Source organism: Dipodomys ordii, unplaced genomic scaffold (assembly GCF_000151885.1).
Source record: "Dipodomys ordii isolate 6190 unplaced genomic scaffold, Dord_2.0 Scaffold35, whole genome shotgun sequence".
NCBI classification, from domain to species: Eukaryota; Metazoa; Chordata; class Mammalia; order Rodentia; family Heteromyidae; genus Dipodomys; species Dipodomys ordii.
This window is the reverse complement of record NW_012267251.1, coordinates 11459032-11479568: the sequence shown is the minus strand read 5'-3', so window position 1 is coordinate 11479568 and position 20537 is coordinate 11459032. Positions and strand designations below refer to the sequence as shown.

General features: G+C 42.8%; 2 protein-coding genes across 5 annotated transcripts in view; one reads left to right on the top strand and one right to left on the bottom strand.

Moving 5' to 3' along the window:
- Nucleotides 1–10438, bottom strand: part of Srgap2 (SLIT-ROBO Rho GTPase activating protein 2) — a 243038-nt gene extending 232600 nt beyond the window's left edge. For all 4 annotated transcript variants that reach the window (XM_013017480.1, XM_013017481.1, XM_013017478.1 and 1 more), the window contains exons 1-2: nucleotides 10351–10438; nucleotides 8030–8662 (exon numbers count right to left, since the gene is read on the bottom strand). In XM_013017480.1, coding sequence (XP_012872934.1) covers nucleotides 8030–8096 — 67 coding nt within the window. In that variant the 5' untranslated portion in view covers nucleotides 8097–8662; nucleotides 10351–10438. The remainder of the gene's footprint in view (nucleotides 1–8029; nucleotides 8663–10350) is intronic.
- Nucleotides 10439–11298: 860 nt separating this feature from the next.
- Fam72a (family with sequence similarity 72, member A) lies at nucleotides 11299–19421 on the top strand. The gene is made up of 5 exons (XM_013017396.1): nucleotides 11299–11382; nucleotides 11804–12025; nucleotides 14416–14493; nucleotides 16022–16146; nucleotides 19172–19421. Exons 2-5 carry the CDS (start codon nucleotides 11874–11876, stop codon nucleotides 19264–19266), a joined length of 450 nt encoding a protein of 149 aa, XP_012872850.1. The 5' UTR covers nucleotides 11299–11382; nucleotides 11804–11873; the 3' UTR covers nucleotides 19267–19421.
- The last annotated feature ends 1116 nt before the right edge of the window (nucleotides 19422–20537 follow it).

Below are 20537 nucleotides of genomic sequence, written 5' to 3'. Positions count from 1 at the left end.
TTAAAGAATGGCAAATAGTCCAGACAAGCCTCCAGTTGTCTTAAAGGAAAATGAAAAGCAGTGGAAAATGAGAGGATGCAGTTAGATTGAAGACGAAAATCACGTCTACGAAAGAAAATTGGTCCCTATTCCGCAGGCAATAGAGCATTAGTCATTAACAGAAAGAAGCCATATTTATAACATTCTGAGCAGATCCCCTATGGGAATCTTTGGCATCTGGCTCTCTTGTGGCCCCTTGAAAGAGGTGCAATACCTTGGGGAATGGTTCAAGCAAGTTCTATAAGATACTGTCACTAGCAAAGGTAAAACTTCTTTCCTTTCTCTCCCCTTCCACTCTGTACCTTCTCCTAAAAAATATAGTAATAGCTGAGAAATAACCCAACTTCCCTGAGTCTTTTACATCAAGGCTGAGAAAATTTTATAAGAACCAACGGGGGTAGTTTGAATCATTACTGATTTTTTTTCAGTTTGGTAATATTTGGCTTCCATTTACTAATTGTTAAGCTAATGTTTTTCTATAACATAGTTATTATAGTTCTTATTTATTAACAATCCACTATAATAAAAAACATTTGGAGGTATATGTTCACTAAAATTTGATTATGTTCATAGGTATATAACGTGTACACTATATACCTGAAACACATACAGGTCATTAAGTGTCTATGAAGAAACAATAAAGTTGTGAAAACTACAGTGAAAACTTAGCAATTCATGTAATTATTAAAAGGCATAAAGATTTATTGTTAATAAAATACCATGATCATGTTATAAAATCAGATACATACTCATGATAATAAAATATGAATATATAAAACCTTAACTCTAAAAAATTTACCAGAAGTCAAGAATCAGTGACTCACATCTATAATCCTATAATCCTAGCTACTCAGAGGGCCGAGATCTGAGGATCAAGGTTTGAAGCCAGACCAGGCAGGAAAGTCTGTAAGACTCTTATCTTCAATTCACCACCTAGCAGGAGTAGAGTTGTGATTCAAGTGATAGATTGCTAGCCTTGAGCACAAAAGACAGTGCCCAGGCCCTGGGTTCAAGCCCCAGGACTGACACCAAAAAATTAAAAAAATTATGAGGACTAGTAATTATACTGACATGTTTTTTTTTAATCCTAAAATGTTTGGACAGAGGCCATTTTTTAAATAATGTGAATATACCTACATTCATAGAAGCACTATTCCAGTAGGTAAAAAGGAGAACCAACTCAAATGTCCATCAGCAAATGGATAAAACATAATATGCTTCAGACAAATATAATGGAATATATTTAGGCTTAAAAAGAAATTCTGACAGATGCAAGAACCTGGATAAACACACAGGACATTATGTCAAGCAAAATAAGCTGATAACAAAAGGACAGATGCTGCATGATTCCATTTACAAGAGGCATCTAGAGTTGTCAGATGGAAGGTAGAATGGTGGCTGCCATGGATTTATGGCAAAGGAAAAGGGTATTATTATGTAGTGGGCACAGAGTTCCCATTTTTCAAGATAAAGAGTGGGCACAGAGTTTCCATTTTTCAAGATAAAGAGTTTGGTGGATGGATAATGATAATGGCAGAACAGTATAATGTCCACGAACTATACACTTAAGAATAGTTAGATGATAACTTTTTTGCTCTTTGGTTCTTTTTGTTTGTTTGTTTTGGTAGTTAATTGGAGATAAGAGTCCAGGGAACTTTCTTGCCTAGACTGGCTTCTAGCCAGTCACCAGATTCAGCCTCCTGAGTAGTTAGGATCATAGGTGTGAGCCCCCAACCCCTACACCCTGCTAGTGAATAATCTTTGAAAACACTTTAAGTGTTCTCAGTATTTATTTTCAGTATTTGGGGCATTTTTTTTAATACTAGGGTTTGGAACTCAAGGCCTTGTACTTGCTAAGCAAGGGCTCTACCACTTGAGCCCTTCATTATTTACTTTTAAATCAAATCTCTTCCAAGGTAACTTTCCCATATTCTCACCAAATACATCATTTGGGGTATTAAAACTGTTCTCTTAAATGTTACTACTAGAAATGTACACGTAATCTGATATTTCTTTCATCATGACATAGTATTTTCTCAATGTAGGGAAGAGTGAGGCATGGGCCACAAATAAGACTCTTCCTTCAGAAGAACTCTAGAGAGGCTAGGAATGTAGTTTAGTGGTACAGTGCTTGCCTAGCATACATGAAGCCCTGGGTTCAATTCCTTAGTACCACATAAACAGAAAAGGCCAGAGTGGAGCTGTAGCTCAAGTGTTTGAGTGCAAGCCTTGAGCAAAAGAAGTTAAGGGACAGTGGCTAGGCCCTGAATTCAAGCCCCAAGGCTGGCCACAAAAAATAAAGAACAAGAACAAGAACTACTGCTACTACTACTACTCCTCCTCTACAGGGGTCACTGGGATGCTCAGTTATCTGGAGTGAAAAGCAAGAGTTTAAGAATCAAGATCTAAGCACCAGCTGATGTTAGAAGGGGGTGGACCCTACAGTACCTGTGGCCAGGTCAGACATAGTAGACTTCACAAGGGACAAAGTATCAAAGGTTGTCTTCCAGAAGTGGCGCTGTGGCTCAAGCGGTAGAGCGCTCGCCTAGAGCTGAGGGATAACGTCCAAGCCCAGAGTTCAAGCCCCACAACCGACAAAAAAAAAGAAATGCAAAGGTTGTCTTCCAACAGTGTGGTGGAAGACAGATGAGGCCCTACCTACCTGACAGGTTACTCTAAGTAATTTACCAAGGAAAATTTCCATTCCTATTCCCTCCAAAAGAAGGCTTTACATCAGCAAAGCTGAGAGGGCTCATGAACAGTTTCCAATCAAGGAGGCTTTGCATAGCACACAAATGCCCTAGCTCCAATCTACCATCTTCCTCCAGGGTCTTGCAACTGTGTGATGTAGAGTGCTTCAATTTGTCCCAGAGATTCATTTTCTTCCAGGCCTTCACCTTATTGCAGTTGTTATGCTCTCTGAACAAGGGAAGAGGAGCCCTCAATTGTCTTGTGGGAAGATGATAGCATCTGCTTGGGATTCCAAAGAGATGTTTTACTGCAGCTTTTCACAAACTGATTATATTTAAAGCTCCCTTGGGGAGTAGGGGGGTGGGAGCTGGAAGGAAAGAAGCTTCGGGAGAAGACCTTTGTTGGCATGAGTGAGGCACTAAGCTAAACCTCTCTAGGGATCAAGCTTGTTAAATACCAGCCATCAACATTCCCAAGTGTGTGTGTGCACACACAATATGACTAGAGTTTGAAATTTCATCTTCAGTTCTCAGAGAGTCATGAAAGAGTTAAACTGTTACAAGCAAAGGCCTGTGCTTTTATTATTTTTTTTAATCAAAATGCTCCAGATGGAAATTACAAAATTCTACTTCTCAGCTCTGAGGGGCACACATACTGTTCTCCTAAAACAGAGAGAAAGAAGGGAGAAACAAGACCCCTAATGTTCCCAAGAGAAAATCTGACTGTTCAGCACACTCTGTCAGACTGTTTGAAACTATGTGTCCTAGAGTATTTGCATTAACTATCAGTCTTGGCTTTCCTGAGAAATTAAAAACTCAAGAAGAGGGTAAAAGAAAGGGAGTCTTGAAGCCAGGTGCTGATGGCTCACACCTGTAATCCTACTCAGAAGGTTGAGATCTGAGGATCACAGTTTGAAGACAGCTGGAGCAGTAAAGTCCATGAGACTCTCATCTCCAATAAACTACTCAGAAAAAGCCAGAAGTGGCACTGTGATTCAAGTGGTAGAGCACTAGCCTTGAGCACAAAGAGGCTCAGGGACAGCACTCAGGCCCTGAGTTCAAGCCCCAGGACTGGAAAAAAAAAAATCAGAGGTGTGTGGGAGGGCTCTGAGTAAGGAAAGACATTAGCTGGGAATATAGGTAGTGATGTGAATTCTCTGGTACCTTGCCTCATACCTTATCACCATCCAGTTCTCAAATACCAGCAAACACCAGCTAGAGACCAAAAGCACCAGATTCTGATCATGATCCTATCAAGGTTGTCAAGTATTTCCAGAAGTTAATATACATGAAAGTACTTTCTAAAGTGAAAAAAAAAAACTTGTAAAAAGACTCAGAATATTAGTGCTGTCAAGTCCAACACTGAAAGCATGAACACTCAAAGGAATCTGAACACCCACAAACCAGAAACAATGTTAGTTTTCAAGAAGCAGATACACAGCAGGCTGGCTAAGGGGATAGCCCCTCATAAAATCATACTTAGACAGGACTAAGGTGGCAACCTTAGAAGGTCTTTGGGGTTCATACAAGCAGGTGTTTTAGGATGTAAAAGTCCAGGAGTGAGTTCCACAAAGTCTATCTAGATTTGACTTGTTTCAAACCATCCTGACAGAAAAGCAGATCGAGGACTAGGAGAAAAGACACAGTACAGGCCTACACTTAAACAATTTACCTGTTGATTTTAAAAAAAAAGGAAACTGATGTCCAAAGAGTTTAAATAACAGACACAATATACCTTTTGTTGCTATTGGGTGAATTTAAACTAGAACTCAAGTTTCATTCCTAGATTTAAATTTTCCTGTCATTTAACAATTGGTGTGCACAGCAAGAAGTCCAAGTCAGCAAGAAGAAAGGAAGACTCACTTCAGAGGATAGCCTGTACCTGCGTTAGGCTCTCCCAAGAGCCAGATACTAAGTGACTTACACAGACTACCATTGATCCCTCACCTCTAACTACCATAAAAAAAATGCCTTTTATTTTGCCTACTTTCCCAATTACAAAACTGAGGCTCAGACAACTTATGTAACATGCAGATTTAAACTTGGATCCTCCCTCTCTTAAAATATACTCTTTAAACCGGGCATGGGTGGCTCAGGCCTGAATCCTAGCTACTCTACTCTGGAGGCTGAGATCTGAAGACCATGGAAGTTTTTGAGATTTTTATCTCCAATTAACCATAAAAAGCCAAAAATGGCTCAAGTGGTAGAGCACTTGCCTTGAGCACAAAAGCTCAGAGACAACACCGAGGCCCATAGTTCAAGCCCCTAGGACCAGCCAAAAGAAAAAAGAAAAAAAAAAACTACATTCTTTTATCCCCCAACTGAACTGCTTGCTAGATCACAATTTTTTTTGGCATCTGTAAGATGCACCATGCATCCCACAGAATATATGGTTTACTAATACTCTTACTAGGTAGTGATGCAGGAAAATTCCAGCACTCAGGAAGCAGAGGGTTATGAATTTCAAGCCCCTGTTTCAAAAGAAAAGAAACTAAAATGCTTCAGTGAGGCACAGAGCCAACCCAGCCAACCAGGCTCCTTTGTGTTGAAGTTCTGTGATCTTCCACGGGAGTTCAGGTTCTGGAATATAAGCTCCATGAAAGTAGGGACTCTATCTTTTCAACTGCTGTATCACCCAGAACAAAATGATGAATAAAAGAATGAATGAAATCAAGCTTCGAAGGTTTGGCAGTGTGACCTTGAAAGGCCTTATCTAAGCCTGTTTCCTGAATGGAAGGTGACCTTAATGCCCACTTCCCAGATTGATGTAAGAATTAAATCTGATCATTGATGGAAAACACTTGGGGCAGGATAGAACTTAATGAGCAATCAAAATGTAAACTATTGTCATATCACTACTAGTATTCATTGACAGATTTTGACTCCTAGTAAAATTCTTTTCCCTCCCTAGCCAGATGATGTTTTATAGTAAAGACACAGAATAGAACATGGGGAATCAGGAAACCTGCTAGCTTTAAACCTGCTGCTACCTAACCGTATTACCTTGGACAAACCCGTTTTCTGAACTCTTTTTTTTTTTTTATGTGTATGCTGATCTTAGAGCTTGAACTTAGGGCCAGAGAGCTATCTCTGAGGTTTTCTGCTCAAGGTTAGCAATCTATCACTTGAGCCACAGCCCTACTTCTAGCTCTTTGCTGGTTCACTGGAGATAAAGAGTCTCACAGACTTCCCTGCTCAAGCCAGCTTTGAACTGTGATCCTCAGATCTTAGGTTCCTGAGTAGGTAGGATTACAGGCGTAAGCCACTGGCAAGTTCTCTGTGTTCTTCTCACCTTAAAAATGATGGACTAAATTGTTCAGTTCGGTTTTATAAATGGTCATGAGACACCTTTCTAAGGAAGACACGATGGTTAGCCACCTATAAAATTCTATTGTCCTGAACAGGGTCAATGGAAAAATATCAAAGTGAAGCAAAACAATTTCCAGCGTATAGCAAGGTTGAGGAGAAATCCCAAATAGCTGACTGTATTACATCATCTCAGTGAACAATATTTATAAATACACAATTGTTTAATTTTGAGACATTCAGAAATCTTTACCAAAAAAAAATCAGCAGATTCTATTAACACCCCAGCACCACAAAAAAATATATATATAAATTACTTTGCACCTTAATCAAATGGAGTGCTTCTAGAAAGAAATCTGGGAAAGTCAAAGTTATTAACACTTCCTAGGGCAACAGTTAAGAATAGGATGCATTAAGAAGGGGGGGGAAAATGACATATCTGGCTAAAACTGCAGGGGGGATTCCAGGGGCAGAATGCTGTGCATCTGGACAGGACACAGAGGCCAGTGGCCTATTGTTTACAAAAAACAAGCCGGGATTATGACAGTGACAAGAGGCCAAGACCTCAATTATAACTCACAACCACACCTCTCTCAATCCCAGTCCAACTGAAGCTATCAATCAATCAACTCCCCCATCTCTGTAATAAACCTACCAATATTTGCAGCCAAGTGGATAGACGGTCCCTTAGGACACTTCCAACATTGACCAAACTGATGACATAAAAAGATCCTTCAGACACAATGGGGACTTCAAACTACCTGCCAACCTTCAAAGGCATAAGGGAACTGCCCTTTTCACTCTATCCCTACCCCAGGCAATCAGAAGAAGGGAGACATGGTCCTTCCCAAGTCCTCTATAATAGAAAAAGGTCTCCTTGCATTGGTGCAGGGAAAGAAGGAGGGGCCCCTCCCTCTGTACTCTGAAACAAAGGAAAACCCAGAGCTCCAACCATGTGGTGTAGCATTCAGGGCTACCTACCTCTCCCACTCCCCAGCAAAGGTCTCAATGGGCTGGAGCCACATGGCTTTTTCCAGTGACTGGTCAGGAAAGGACAGTGTCTTGCACAAACACAAGCTAGGGCTCTTTCACAGGCAGGAAGTCCTCCTAAGGGAAATGCTGGGTAAGAAAAGGCTAATGGACATGGACTGACTGACCAGCCAAGTCTGGTGGTGGACTAGATAGGGAGACAGGTTCCTTGTATTCAATCCATCTATATTTTGCTTTGCATCTCACATGTTTGCAGAGGGGAAAATAGACCTTTGAGAGCATGTATCCTGCCTGGAGCAGAGGGTGACAGTACAGAAGGGTTAAACAATTATGTCTTCTCATTTTTCAGTTATCAGCAGTACTCTGAAACCCAAACATTCCCAACTCAATTTGGGTTAGGTGAGGGCAGAGAACTGGGCGTGGGTAGCCTTATATCTTCTGTTCTATGATCTCACTCTGATTGTATGCAGGTGACCAGGGACTAGGCAAGTATAAGGTGCCCCCAAGATGGCTAGAGACTTTCTATGCCCAGTGCCATAGCAAATACCATGTTTTAATATAGTGCATCAGAAAAAGAAGGGGAAAAAAGCCTCTCCCAGGACTCTTCAAACGGTACACCTTCTGAAGGCTGCCTTTCTGTGTGGACTCTTCAACCTCTGAAATGCATGTCCAAACACCTGTCAGATTTCAGCTGTCCTTCAAGGAGTCCTGACCCAGACACCAGGAGTTAAATTACCGCCTTTTCCTAAGACCCTCCGGCCCCTCCCCCCACCCTGTCCACCCTGGAGGAAGAGGCAACCAAAATAATGGCCAGCCCCACAAAGACACTCTTAGCACCCACTCAGACAATTCCTTCTCAGTGCCCCAGCCTTAGGAGGCGCACACCCACCTAGAAACCACCTCTGGGGTCAGCCTGCCCCCACCTGCTCCACCCAAAGAAATGAACAGCATGCCTGGCCAGTTCACAGAGCAGAAGCATTCTGACATTTTTCCAAAGCCCTTACCTTTGACTTGAGTATCGTACTCTGCTATGATCTCCTTATCCTTTTTAAATTTGGCTGGGGACGTCATGATTTCCTTCTTTCTTCCGAATTCAAATTGTGAATTGATAGATCCAAGGGGAAAAAAATCCAACCACTGAAATCAATACCTCCAAGACCGCTTCTCCCAAGGGCAGAAGGGGCCCCCCGCGGTGGTCTCCAGCGCTCCGGGGAGCGCGGGCTGCGGGTTGGGCAGGCGGCTACGGCGGGCACATGCAGACGGTGGGCGCTGGGGCCGGGTGCGGCAGCGGCTGGTGGTTCCTGTGCTAGAGCCGGGGCCGCAGCCTCAGCATTAGCGGGGAGAACTGCAGCGCCCGGAGGCTGGCCTGGGGTCTGACATCAACGACACAGGCGGGGAGTGGAAGTCCTTCCGCACAACATGGTGGGGGGGGGGTGCGGGGGTGTGGACGCGCCCAGCTGTGTCCCCGGGAGGGAGTGGGTTTGTATTGGGGTGCCCGGGTGGGGGGAGGGCTGGGCGTGCTTCGCGGGATTTTTTTTTTCCTGTCGTACAGACTCGGAGATGCTGCAAATCAAATCCCAAACGGGAGCCGCAGCAGCTCGGACTGGATCGGAAGTCGTTTGCTCCGGTTCACTTGCCTGTAAACGCAGGAAAAGGGGGAGGGGGGCGATCAGCCCGAGAACAGATCCTAATCGAGGCGAGGGTGGGGTGGGGGACGACGCTCCCACCCCGGCCTGGGCCCATTCATATCGGCCAAACGCCGCGGGCCGAACCCGGACCAGCGAGATGGGGAGGAAGGAAGCTCCCTCTGGATTTTGTTTTAAGGTTGAAAGAAAACACTTTGGAGCTGCCGCCTTCTCCGGCTCCGGGCGGGGACTGCGGCACCACGGCGGCTTCCCGAGCCCCGCCGGCGCTGGGCAGCCGCCAGCCCGAGGGGGCCCTCCCGATCCTGCCCCTCCACTCGGCCCCCGGACCCCCGACCGGGGCACCACCCGGGACATCAAAGTGGACCAAAGCCAGAGAGGGACAAGCCACCCGGGCACAACTTTTCTCTCCCCCCCCCCCGCCCCTCTTCACAGTTGTTTTGTTTTTGGTTACTAGCTTCTCTTGGCAGCCAAATGTGTGTATGGGGGGGGGGGTGTCTGCTGGAAAAAGGCTGCTCGGCACGGGACACGTCCAGGAAAACAATGCGGTCGGCAGAAGCAGGAAACGGGTTAGAGGCGAGGGTCGGAACCGGGAAAGCCGGGGAATGTGGAGGGAGGGCGGCAGACCGCGGCCGCCTCCCCCAAGCTAGGGACAACAGGGATTCTAAATGACACCCCCGATGTTTTTTGTCACTCGAGCCCAGGGATCCCAAATACCACACCCAACCCCAGCCTGGGGGTGGGGAGAGGGTCGCCGAGGGTCCCGCCCCCCAGGGCCGGATGGTGACGGGAGGGAAGCGCCGAGTCCGACGCCGGGCTCTCAGGGGCGCCGCGGCTGCGACCCTCCCTCCCCGGCCGCCCCTTTCCTTCGGGGAGCCGGCCGGAGGCGGCGCCCGCTCGTGCCTCCCTCTTCCCGCGGCTGGAGGAAGGGGTGCACCGCGGGAGGAGGAGAGGGCGCAGGGGCGGCGTGGTTCAGGCGGGCAGGAAGCCGGGAGGCCGGGATGAGGTAGGGGGTCATGAGGCGTCGTAGACGGAAACCCCGGGACAACCGGAGACGGACGGGCTTGCAAGGCGGGCGGGGAGAGGGCAAGAAGATGGGCTTGGTGGTGAGGAGCAGCTAGGAGAGTCGTAGGGCTGCGATGTTACGGAAAGTACAAGGCTGTGGGCGACTTGGGCGCCCAGATAGGAGGGTCTGGGAACGGGAGTGGGTGAAGAGGAGCCCGGGGCGGGAGGGAGGGACAGAGCCCGAAAGCTGTGCAGAACAGACTCAGATGTCACCCAGGCCTGGGACAGACAGGGACAGAGGGCAGCGAGCGGACGGCTACGAGAGATGCCAACCACCTAACCCCTCGGTGGACCCCGGCTGGCCGAGGCCGAGGACCGGGGAGGGGGCTGGGTGCGCGGGCAGTGTGCGAAGAGGACGGAGTCCCAGGTGGTGGGAGGTGGGTGGCTTGACCCGCAATCCTGAGCAGTACCACAGGATGCGCGCGGAGGTGCGGAGGGGGTCGGGGCGGGGGGCTTGGGAAGGGCTGTCTGAGGGAATCCGGGCGGGCGGCCCCGCAAAGGCGAAGCGACCGAGCCGCGTCCGCGCGCTCCCTTTCCCGCCCCAGCCCCGGGTTTGTTCAGTCAGGGCTTCAGCCTAGGCGGTTAGGGAGAAAGGGAGAGAGGGAAGGAGCCTTTACCTGGCTCTGACGCGGTGGGTCCCAGGCCCCGGGCTCCGCTTCCCACTAAGAGATCTCCTCCCCTCCTCTCCCCGCCACCCGCTTCTACGCAGAACAGCCCCCAGTCCCCTGAGGAGCCTCCGCCAACTCCGCAGGACCCCGCCGGGAAGCAGAACCCGCCCTCTTGCCAATCACCTCCCGCTTTCTATCGACCGATGGACGCTCTGGCCAATAGGAATAGCTCATCTCGAGAGTCCAGGGATAAGGGGAGGAGCCGACGAAACTTGGAGGTGTGACTAGAACTCACTTGCTGAGGCGTGGTCCTAGAGTAAGCTCCTCCCCGACCTGTCGATCCCTCTAAACCAGAGCTGGTGGGCGGGATAAGATGGAACCGACAACCAAACACAAACTCTTAAGACAAGGCACAACCAATTGGACTGGGGTAGGGAGGAGGGGCGTTGCGGGGAATTTTAGCCAATAGAGAGTAGAGACCAGCGGGGACTGTGAAACATCTTCCAATAAAAAGCGTGTAGGGAGTGTCCTACTAGTATCACCAGGATGGGCGGAGGCTTTTGCCGGGATCTCAAGAGGCCGGCCAATGAGCTTGGAGGCGGGGCCAAATTTGACCAACCAGAAAGCCAATATGATCTCGGCACCGTTACTAGGGCAGGGCCTACGATCCCCACGCCACTCAGCGCAGGTCAGGGGAAGGCCCCTTCAAGATCTACCAATGCGGAGCGTGGGCGAACTCTAGTTTCTCCCAATCGCCGCGCGGCGCTGGCAATTCAAATTGACAGTAGGTTGGAAAAGCCCAGAAAGCGGAAGGGGGTGGAAAAAAAAAAAGAAGAAAATTCCAGCGTGTTCTGTGACCAACTCCAGCACCGACTGACCCTTAACAGGCGACCTCTGCCCCACACACCCACATCACACCGGCTGCGGCCCTAGAGAGACCTGAAGGCACCGCGGGCGGCGCGAGAGCTGAGGGAGGGAGGCCGCGAGGGAACCCGCGCGGGCCCGCGGCGGGCCGTGCTGGCCGGGGACTCCCGGGCCGGGGTCAGCGGGGGAGCTGGGCTGGGCGAGGGGACGGGTTTGAGGGACAGGGGGAGGAGAACCGGATTTCGTCCTGGTGGAAAGAATCCGGGGTTGGAGGGCCCGGGAGGAGGAGGCGTGGGCCCGAGGGAGGGCCCTTAAGGATGGGAATCCCTTTAAACCTCGAGTTAGAGGCGGTCGGACCCGCCCGTGGGACTAGCTGGAGAAGAAGGGCGCCCTTCCGACCCAGAAAGGCCGAGATGCCCCCCTATGTTCAAAAGAGGCCAGATTTGCTTCTCCCCTCCCCCGCCCCCTGGGTCCCACTCAATAAATATTACTTTTACCCTTCCACCGGGAAAACAAAGAATTCTTTTTGTCCTTCCCAGTTTGGGGGGGGGGGGCTTAGAAGAGACCTCAAGGCCTGAGACTTTTTTTTTTTTTTTAGCTTAGGGGAAATAAAAAGGAAGGGTATTTGCCCTCTTCAAAGCCCCACACTTCATCCTCCGTGGGACGCCATGTCTACCAGCAGTTGTAGTTTCAAGAACCGATGCGTGTCCATCCTGTGTTGCAAATTCTGTAAGCAGGTGCTCAGCTCTAGGGGGATGAAGGCTGTTTTGCTGGCTGATACTGACATAGACCTTTTCTCTACAGACATTCCTCCTACCAAGTAAGTCAAGCCGTGGTAGCCGTTAACTAAATGGGGAGTGAGTTTGTGTGCTTTGGATTTCTGGAAGGCGACTGGAGATTATCATTTGGCTTTCCTGCCACTCCCAACAGTCTGATGATCCCCTAGGACTCTGTCTTAAGTGGGCAGACTGTCTGGACAAAGTCTGTGGTTTAGCCAAAGTGGTCAGTACTGATGTCATATTTCTAGTCCAAGTACAGTCACGTGGCCATGGAAGCCCTTAAGTTAGATCCCTGGCACAGTGCCCTGTCCAGTCATCCTATCTGACTGAATCAAGACTCCAGGTACATTCAGGCAAGATTTTCTGCCCACCTGGAGATAAGTAATCATATTAGAGTCTCCTATTTGTCCATAAAGTTTTACACTAAAATACATCATACTTTGTTACTATCATTTGCAACAAATAAATCAGCTCCACTGTCAATGGAATTCATCATTCTTTTTCAAATCTCTCTCTCTTCCTCCTTTCCTCCTTATTCCCTCCTCCCTATTATTCTTCCCCTCTCCTTCAATGATAGTTTGATATTGATGGTATAAAAAATGGAAACTTACCATTAAGAGAATCCTTATCCCTCATAAAGCCTATTTTTTATTTTAACATCAAGTTGCATAACTAATTCCTTTTCAAATCTGTTTTCAGTCCCTCCCCACTTTGGAATCTAAAGTTCTTAAAATTTGCTTCCTATTTAGTAAAACAGTCATTTTATTTGACTTATATATGCCTTTATTTGGCCCTAAAAGATACTTTTCCTTCCATAATCAATTTGTCCTGCATAATCAATGTGTCCTATATTTTCAAAATAGCGTTCTTTTATTAAAATGAAACTATCCAAAATATGAATGGATAGCTATTCTCCAAGTCTTTAGCCACACACTTGGAAGGAAGCAAACTAATAGCCATAATTTATTTTTTAAATTTTATTGTCAAGGTGATGTACAGAAGGGTTACAGTTACATAAGATAGTGATTACATTTCCTATCAACTTGTTACCCCTTCCCTCATTTTTCTCCCTCTTTCCCTCCCCTCTAACCACCCCCCAACATATTGTCTTGTGAGTATCACTGTCCTTTGTCTCACCATTCCATAATTTATTTAAAACATAGATGATAATAATAGAAACTTTGAAAGTTTCAAAATATATTTAAATAAACCTATAGGATGAAGATCGCCATTGAAATCTTTCATTCATTGGCTTAAGTATAGCCATAGCTAACTACAACCTTTTTTTTTCAGAGATAAATGGGTTAATATTTTAAGTTGATATGTGATACCAAAAAAGATAGAAGAGATACTATATGATAAATCATAGAATCTACTGTTGCAAAAGATTATATGATTTACTGTCTAGAGCTTTTTTCTTTTTAGTAACACATACAGATTTTTAAAATTAACCCATTCATCTTGACAGTAGCTGTGGTAAGTAGCAAGCAGTCTTATGAAAGGATCAGAAAGATTATATTACAGGTTAGGCTAATCTAGAACAGAATCAGATCATTTTTATTATTTCTATTTTGTTGGAATTATAATAGCAGTAAGTTAATGTGCTAAGACATATGTGACTCAATGAATATGTAAAATATGTTAAGTGGAAGTTTTGCCAGATGTTTATAGTCAGATCACAAATACTAATTGACTCATAATTCTGTACTTCTATTCTTTCAGCTGTATGAATTTACAAAATGTGTGCCAAATCACAAAAGTACATTTGGTGGTGAGAATGTAGGGCAATGAGAACCCCTGCATACTCTTGGGGATATAAAATGGTGCAGCTCCTGTGGAAAGCAGCATGGCAGTTTCTTTGAAAATTAAACAAAATTGCCATATGATCTGATAGTTCCACTTCTGACATAGACCCAAAAAAGTTCAAAGAAGCATCTTGCAAAGATATTTCTTTGTAGCAATTTTGTTGACAATAGCCAAGCAATAGAAACTGTCTAAATATCTATTGACCCATCTGATAAATGGATAACAAAATATGGTTATATATATACAATAGCATACAATTCATCCTTAAAAGGAAAGATCTTGTCACATATTACAGTGGCAGTGGACTAAGCTTAAGGCTATTGTGCTAAGTGAAATACACTAGTCACAAATATGACAAATATTGTGTGATTCTACTTATACTAAAGTAGTCATATTCATGGAAACAAAGTAGAATGAAGCTGGGGGAGGGAAAATGGGGAGTTGTTATGTAATATTTATAGAGTTTCAGTTTTGCAGTATGAGAAAGGTCTGGAGATTTCTTGCACAACAATAAGACTGTATTTAACACTTTTGAATTATGCACTTAAAAATTAAGATAGTATTCATGTTATCATTTGGCCGCAATTAAAACATTTTAAGCATATTTGTAAACTTTTTTCTGTAGTGCAGTGGACTTCATTGGAAGATGCTATTTCACGGAAATCTGCAAATGCAAACTGAAGAACATAGCCTGTTTAAAATGGTAATTTGTGGCCGTATTCTGGATAGCCTGGGTTTGGAAGATGGATGTTGTCACCAAAGTAAGGAGAAAGGTTCAGTGGGCTGTAACGAGCACTGATATAACCTATGCAATGAGCCATTGAAAAACCATTTGTTACTTACAGCTATTTATAAAAGGGCCTTGGGATACTTCACATTTGTAAATGATTTTGTAATTTTTCAAAGTGCACTCAAAGGTAGCTGCTTTTTTTTAAAAGAATAAAACAATGAATATAGTCTAGAAGAAAACACAAAGATTTAGTCATAAAAATTAGATTTGAGCTCTGATCCTATCCTTATTCTCTGTGTGATCTTAAATAGATTCCATAAACCTCTGAACTGTTTTTCCCTTCTCTCTTTCCTCTCCACTCCTCTCCTCCTCTTCACTCCTCTTCTCTTCCCCTCATATATCCCCATGATAAATGATAGTTCCATGAAAACAAGGACTTAATTTTGTACATTGTTGGATTTCTACCACCTAGACAATGTCTGGCTCAATAAATATAAATTAAGTGAGCAGATGAATGGACGAATGAATAGGAGTAATAAGGTCATAGATTTACTCTTGGAGTATATATAGTCTTACAAATAATTGTCAGCTATAGTCTAAGAACAACTTTTCAGTTTTATTTATTTGCCTTGGTTATGATTTGAAGACATTTTAGGAGGTTAGTACCTATTATAGTACTCTTTATAGGAACTTACAGAGTGACTGACTCCCACATCTCACTGGGTGAGACCAAGCTATAGTAAGTACTTTTACAACTCAAAATATAAACAGTTCATGATGTCATTTAAAAAATATGAAGATATTCCCTATGTGTTTACTCCACTTAGCATATGACAAGCTAGTAAAAAAAATTGTGTAAGACTGAGGTACTTTAAGATCAGCTGGATAACACTGAAGACAGTAGAAACTTTTTCAACTTTCTCTAGAGGCTGGTGATTTGCTTTATTTTTGAATTCCTTCAAAACCACTGAAACTAAAATTAGAGTGGCCAGCTTGTGTTTAGTTTACAGGGCTTCATGCTGTCTTCCTACTCCTCCATCTGTTGGAACATTTTTATGTTCTGGCATAGAGCTAGAACATGTAGGAACCCACCTTGCCACAATCCTGGGGTTACAAAATTCTCTACCTCTAGATAAGTCTTTATTTAATGTGTTTTTGTCTGTATAGCATATTGATTCCAGGCACTTGACAGAACAAATCACAACCTTCTATTTGTCCTTTACAGAACTGATCACAACCAGAAGCTAGCTTCCAAGAACAGAATACAAAAATAATAGCAAGGATCTGCTCGTATTGTTTCACTTAGCTTGCAGACAAAAGTTCCCAGTTGATAGTAGGACTATAACTGTAATCAGAGTAAATCTCATCCCAAAGATCCCAGCGATGGAGATTGTTTGGAAGAGATGTCTAACTTACATGTTCTCACTACAATTAGAATATGAAAATGCATTTATAGACCAAGTACTACATGGTATCTAATAACATTTACTTTCTTTTGTAGTGGGAACATTGTAGGGTACCATGTGATTGCTCCATGTAGTCCCTGCCTTCTTTCCTGCAACAATGGACACTTCTGGATGTTTCACAGCCAGGCAGTTTACGGTATTAACAGATTAGACTCCACTGGTAAGAAACCATTGACATAGACATTCCCCTGTCACATTTCTCTGACAATATCTAAGAAGAACTCCCAACAGACTGTTTCCAAATTCCTCCAAGACCTTCACAGCTAGATTGGATCAGCCAGAGTGAAATGTCAATCCTTTTTTTTATTCATTTATGAAAACTCTTAGCTTGAACTCAAGACTCTGTTCACAAATTTATTTATATATTGTTTCTTCTTTTCTTCCCTTCTTTTCTTCTTTCCTTCTTCCTTTTATTCTTCTCTCCTTCCTCCCTTCCCCTGGCCTTCCCTTTCTTTTTCTTTTTTCCTTTCCTTTGTTTTTTCTTCTCTTTTCATTTGACACAGTCTAGCTACATAGTCCAAGCTGGCCTCCTACCCTCCTGCCTCAGCCTCCCAACTGTTACCACCATGATTAACTTTCGGGTCTTTTTACATTAGTGTTTCAATTGCTCTAAACTCTTATGTTAATGCATATTACAATTCCAGAGAAATTTTGAAGATTTTATATATGGTAGTTGTGTATGTGTTGTGTGTGTGTGTGTGTGTGTGTGTGTGTGTGTGTGCAAAAAGAGAGGCTGGGGGAGTGGGAGGGTGATAAGAGGAACCATTGCCTTCAGTAGTTCTTCACTAAAGATAAAAATAAATATTTTGATATCTAAATCAAGAACTTATGATTGGAATTAGTCACAATGTGTTGTGACTGATTTTTGTAAGAAAATATAGTATCAATTATTATGGGTGTGTTCATAATACTTGTTATTTTGTTTGGAGCCATTTAGTTTTGTTATGGGACATATGTTCCCAACGTCTATTATCTCTTTGTCCATCATGCCAAATTGAGAATAACAGTCTAATTTTTTTATCACTGATATTCTCATGTTTTTTAGTGAATGTTTCTGCTTTGGAACTTAAAAAGATATTCCTTTTTTTAAAAAAAGATATGATTTGCATTGACAGACCAAAAGATCATGAATTGCAAACTAGGTTGTCATGGTTTTTAAACCTTCCAATTATGTTTGCATTTTTAGAGAGTTTTTTTTTTCCTTAATCACCTGAGAATCAACTGGGCTCTCAATCCATCATTTAGGGATCTTAAGACTCCATATGTTAAGAAGGCCATTTTCAAGCAACAACTCCTCAGAGTTCCCCTAAGTGAGATATAGGCTCCTAATTTAGGCCTTTGGTTTTATGTTTGTGGTGCTTATGGGATATATTAAAGCAAATTTCTGCTTTGAAACTGTTTTTCCTGCTTCACAGGAATCAAAACAGAGTAGAGATTTTTCAGTTTTGATTTACATTTTAATAGTGGTCAATTTTTTCAAAGATAAAAGCCCAGTATTCTTCATTTGCTTGAATCTAATCCATAAAAAACAGATGTATCACAGGATTTCCTTCCTCCCTTCTTAACAGAGAAAGGAAGGTGGTACTTCTATCAGATTCAATCTCCTAGTTTATTTTTTCTCCTTTGAAGCAATTGTGCTGAGCTGCTTCGTAGCTCCTAAGCTTTAACTCCAAGCATGTCAAACTTCTCCTTTGTAACTCTAATATTGTAGTTTAATGTAAGATTTTGAATAAAAAAGAATTTGAGGCGTTTTGGTGGTACTGGAGCTTGAACTTAGGGCTCAAGCTTGCTCCAACTGTTTGATCTGCTAGCACTCAACCACTTGACCAATCCTCCAGCCCTGCTCTTTTTACTGGTTATTTTGGAGACAAGTCTCAGACTTTTCTGCAAAGGCTGAACCTGGTCCTCAGACTCCCAAGTAGCTAGGATTACAGTTATGAGCCACTGGCACTAAAAGAGGGATTCTAATGACTTTGGAACTGTCCTTTAATCACCTGAGTCAATAACATTAAATAGATACATATACAAGTTGTTCTAGACTTAAATATCTAGACTGACAAGGATCACAGGAGTTCTGTGTTCTAAGCTAGCCCTCATATATAGATCTGATTTCTGAGAATTTTCCCATGAGACTTGGGGAATCTAAGCTCAAATTCTCTAGGATTTGGCCAGATGGCCCCAGAGTCAAAGTATTGTCTTCTATTTACCTAGATTATTGCCTTGTAATTCCCTCCATCCTGTCAGCTCTTTAGTGCACTATTACCAGAAGCAGATCACAATCTATTCTTGGAATTAGGATGGGGGAGGTTTTTTTTTTAATAATCAAAAATTCAAACAAAGATTATGGAAAATAACATGATAGACATCTATATAACCAGTATCATTGAATAAATGGTAACATTTTGTGATTAGATTGCAATATCTCTCTCCAACAAGAGAGTCTCCCAGTGTTTCAACAGTATAACACAGTGTAACACCTCTACATCTTTGTCATGTCCCCTTGAGCATCTGTGCAAAATAGGTGGCTAGAGGAAGGGATGAGAGTGATCATCTGTATTTGCTATGTGTACATAAATTCATGCAAGGATTTACAATTCATATTATAACTGGCTTCAGACCCTTTTTTTTTTTTTTTTGGTCTGTCTTGGGGCTTGAACTCTGGGCCTGGGCATTGTCCCTCAGCTCTTCAGCTCAAGGCTAGCACTCTACAACTTGAGCCACAGCACCACTTCCAGTTTCCTGGTGGTTAATTGTAGATAAGTCTCACAGATTTCCTGCCCAGGCTTGCTTTGAACCACAGTCTTCAGATCTCAGCCTCCTGAGTAGCTAGTTTTACAGGTGTGAGCCACTGGCATCTAAAAGAATCTTATAAGATCTTTAATCTTAAAAGTCATTAGAATAGATTAGATAATTATCAATGAAGAATGACCAGGAAAGAAAGACAATACAAATGAACTCTTTTTCAGTTCTAAGACTCTAAAAGTCCAGCTCTTGCTTGAAATAATTTAAAGACTATATGTCTTAGGTGATAATATTAATTTTATTTGTAATCCATCTTTTGATCATTCTTCTCTTCATTGTTAACACTATGGTTTTTATAAGAATTTTAGTACATAAAATCTTGTATATCATGTTCTGAATTGTAGTAGTAATCACTACATAATGTTATGATCTTTTCTTTTCAGGTATAAACTTCCTACTTTGGGGTAACTTGCCAGAGACAGAAGAGAATACAGATGAAGATGTGTTAGATATTTCAGCAGAAGAATGCATTCGATGAATAGAATTATGATATATAATATTTTATAATAGTATTTTCCTATTTAAAAATATGTTAACAAATTAACTAAAATTGCCAGTGAGGACTTTCCAGTGACTTATTTTTTTCTTTCCTTTTCTCTTCCTTCCTTTCTTCTTTCCTTCCTTTCCTTCTTCCTTCTTTCCTTCCTTCCTTCCTTTTGAAAGCAAAACTTGACCTTTGTTGATTTATTTATTTGCTGTCTTAAATTAATTCCTTCAGTTTAAGTCAACGAAGTTTCTCTTCTCTTCCAATGCTTCCTTTCCTCCAGTCTTCATAGTCTTAACTTCAGATAGAAGATTTTTCACATGTCACTCAGCTATCTCCCAATCAGGAGAGTTTTCCTAAAAACTTGATGCCAGCTACCACACTGGCTTTTACATTCCTCAATAGGAACATTAGTGTCCACTTGTATATCAACTACACATGTATCAGTCTCAACTGAGTATTAACAGAGGCTTTAAAAGAAGAGTAGGCTGTTAGGTTGTCATGGATACTGACTATCATATGTTACACTGGTGATAACTGCTTTAACATGGAGCAAGATTTGTGAATCAGCTTACAGAATAAATTAAAACTTTAAAATAGATGAATTGTTTTGATTCCTTGATATGTTAGACAAATGAGTTTATCAGACATTTATCAGCATATACTGTTTACCAGGGTTATTCATTTACATTTTTCTAAAACCATGATGGATTGTATGATGAAAGCTAAATATTCTAAACCTTCTTCTCTGTCATCCCATTCTCCAGGGCTTTCTCTGTAAATAGCAAGCAAATTTCCTGGGTAGTCTCAGTCCAAACACTAAAATTAAAGGGGGAAAACCTAAATGGTTTAAGCCACTGTACATCATAAAGTTATTTTTCATTATTTTAGGCAGCATTCAGAGACACACAGGAGTAAGAATTTGGTATAGTGCTGGATTCTGGTTTTATGTAAAGCTAAAGTCAATGTATCTTCTTAGCTAATATCTCAGTTTTAGGCATTGTGTCCACATGGATACCAAAGCAGATTTGAGTTGTGGTTTTATAAATAAAGTTAGTTCTAAAATTGACTATCTTTCCTTTAATTTTTTTATTAATACCCACTTACCTTACCTAAAAATATATAGATAGTATCTAAAATATAGAATAGAAAGGCTGGAGATTATCGAGTATATCATGTGCCAAGCAATTTTCTAAGTGCTTTATAAATCTAACTCACCCTATACAAGCAAACCCATGAAGGAGCCACCATTACTATTCCCTTTT

What these genes read in the sequence shown, in the direction of transcription:
- Fam72a (XM_013017396.1), top strand. Translation starts at nt 11,874, where the DNA reads ATGTCTACCAGCAGTTGTAGTTTCAAGAACCGATGCGTGTCCATCCTG. An exon ending in AACATAGCCTGTTTAAAATG is followed by an intron (nt 14,494 to 16,021) that starts GTAATTTGTGGC and finishes TTTCTTTTGTAG; the next exon opens with TGGGAACATTGTAGGGTACC. An exon ending in TAACAGATTAGACTCCACTG is followed by an intron (nt 16,147 to 19,171) that starts GTAAGAAACCAT and finishes TTTTCTTTTCAG; the next exon opens with GTATAAACTTCCTACTTTGG.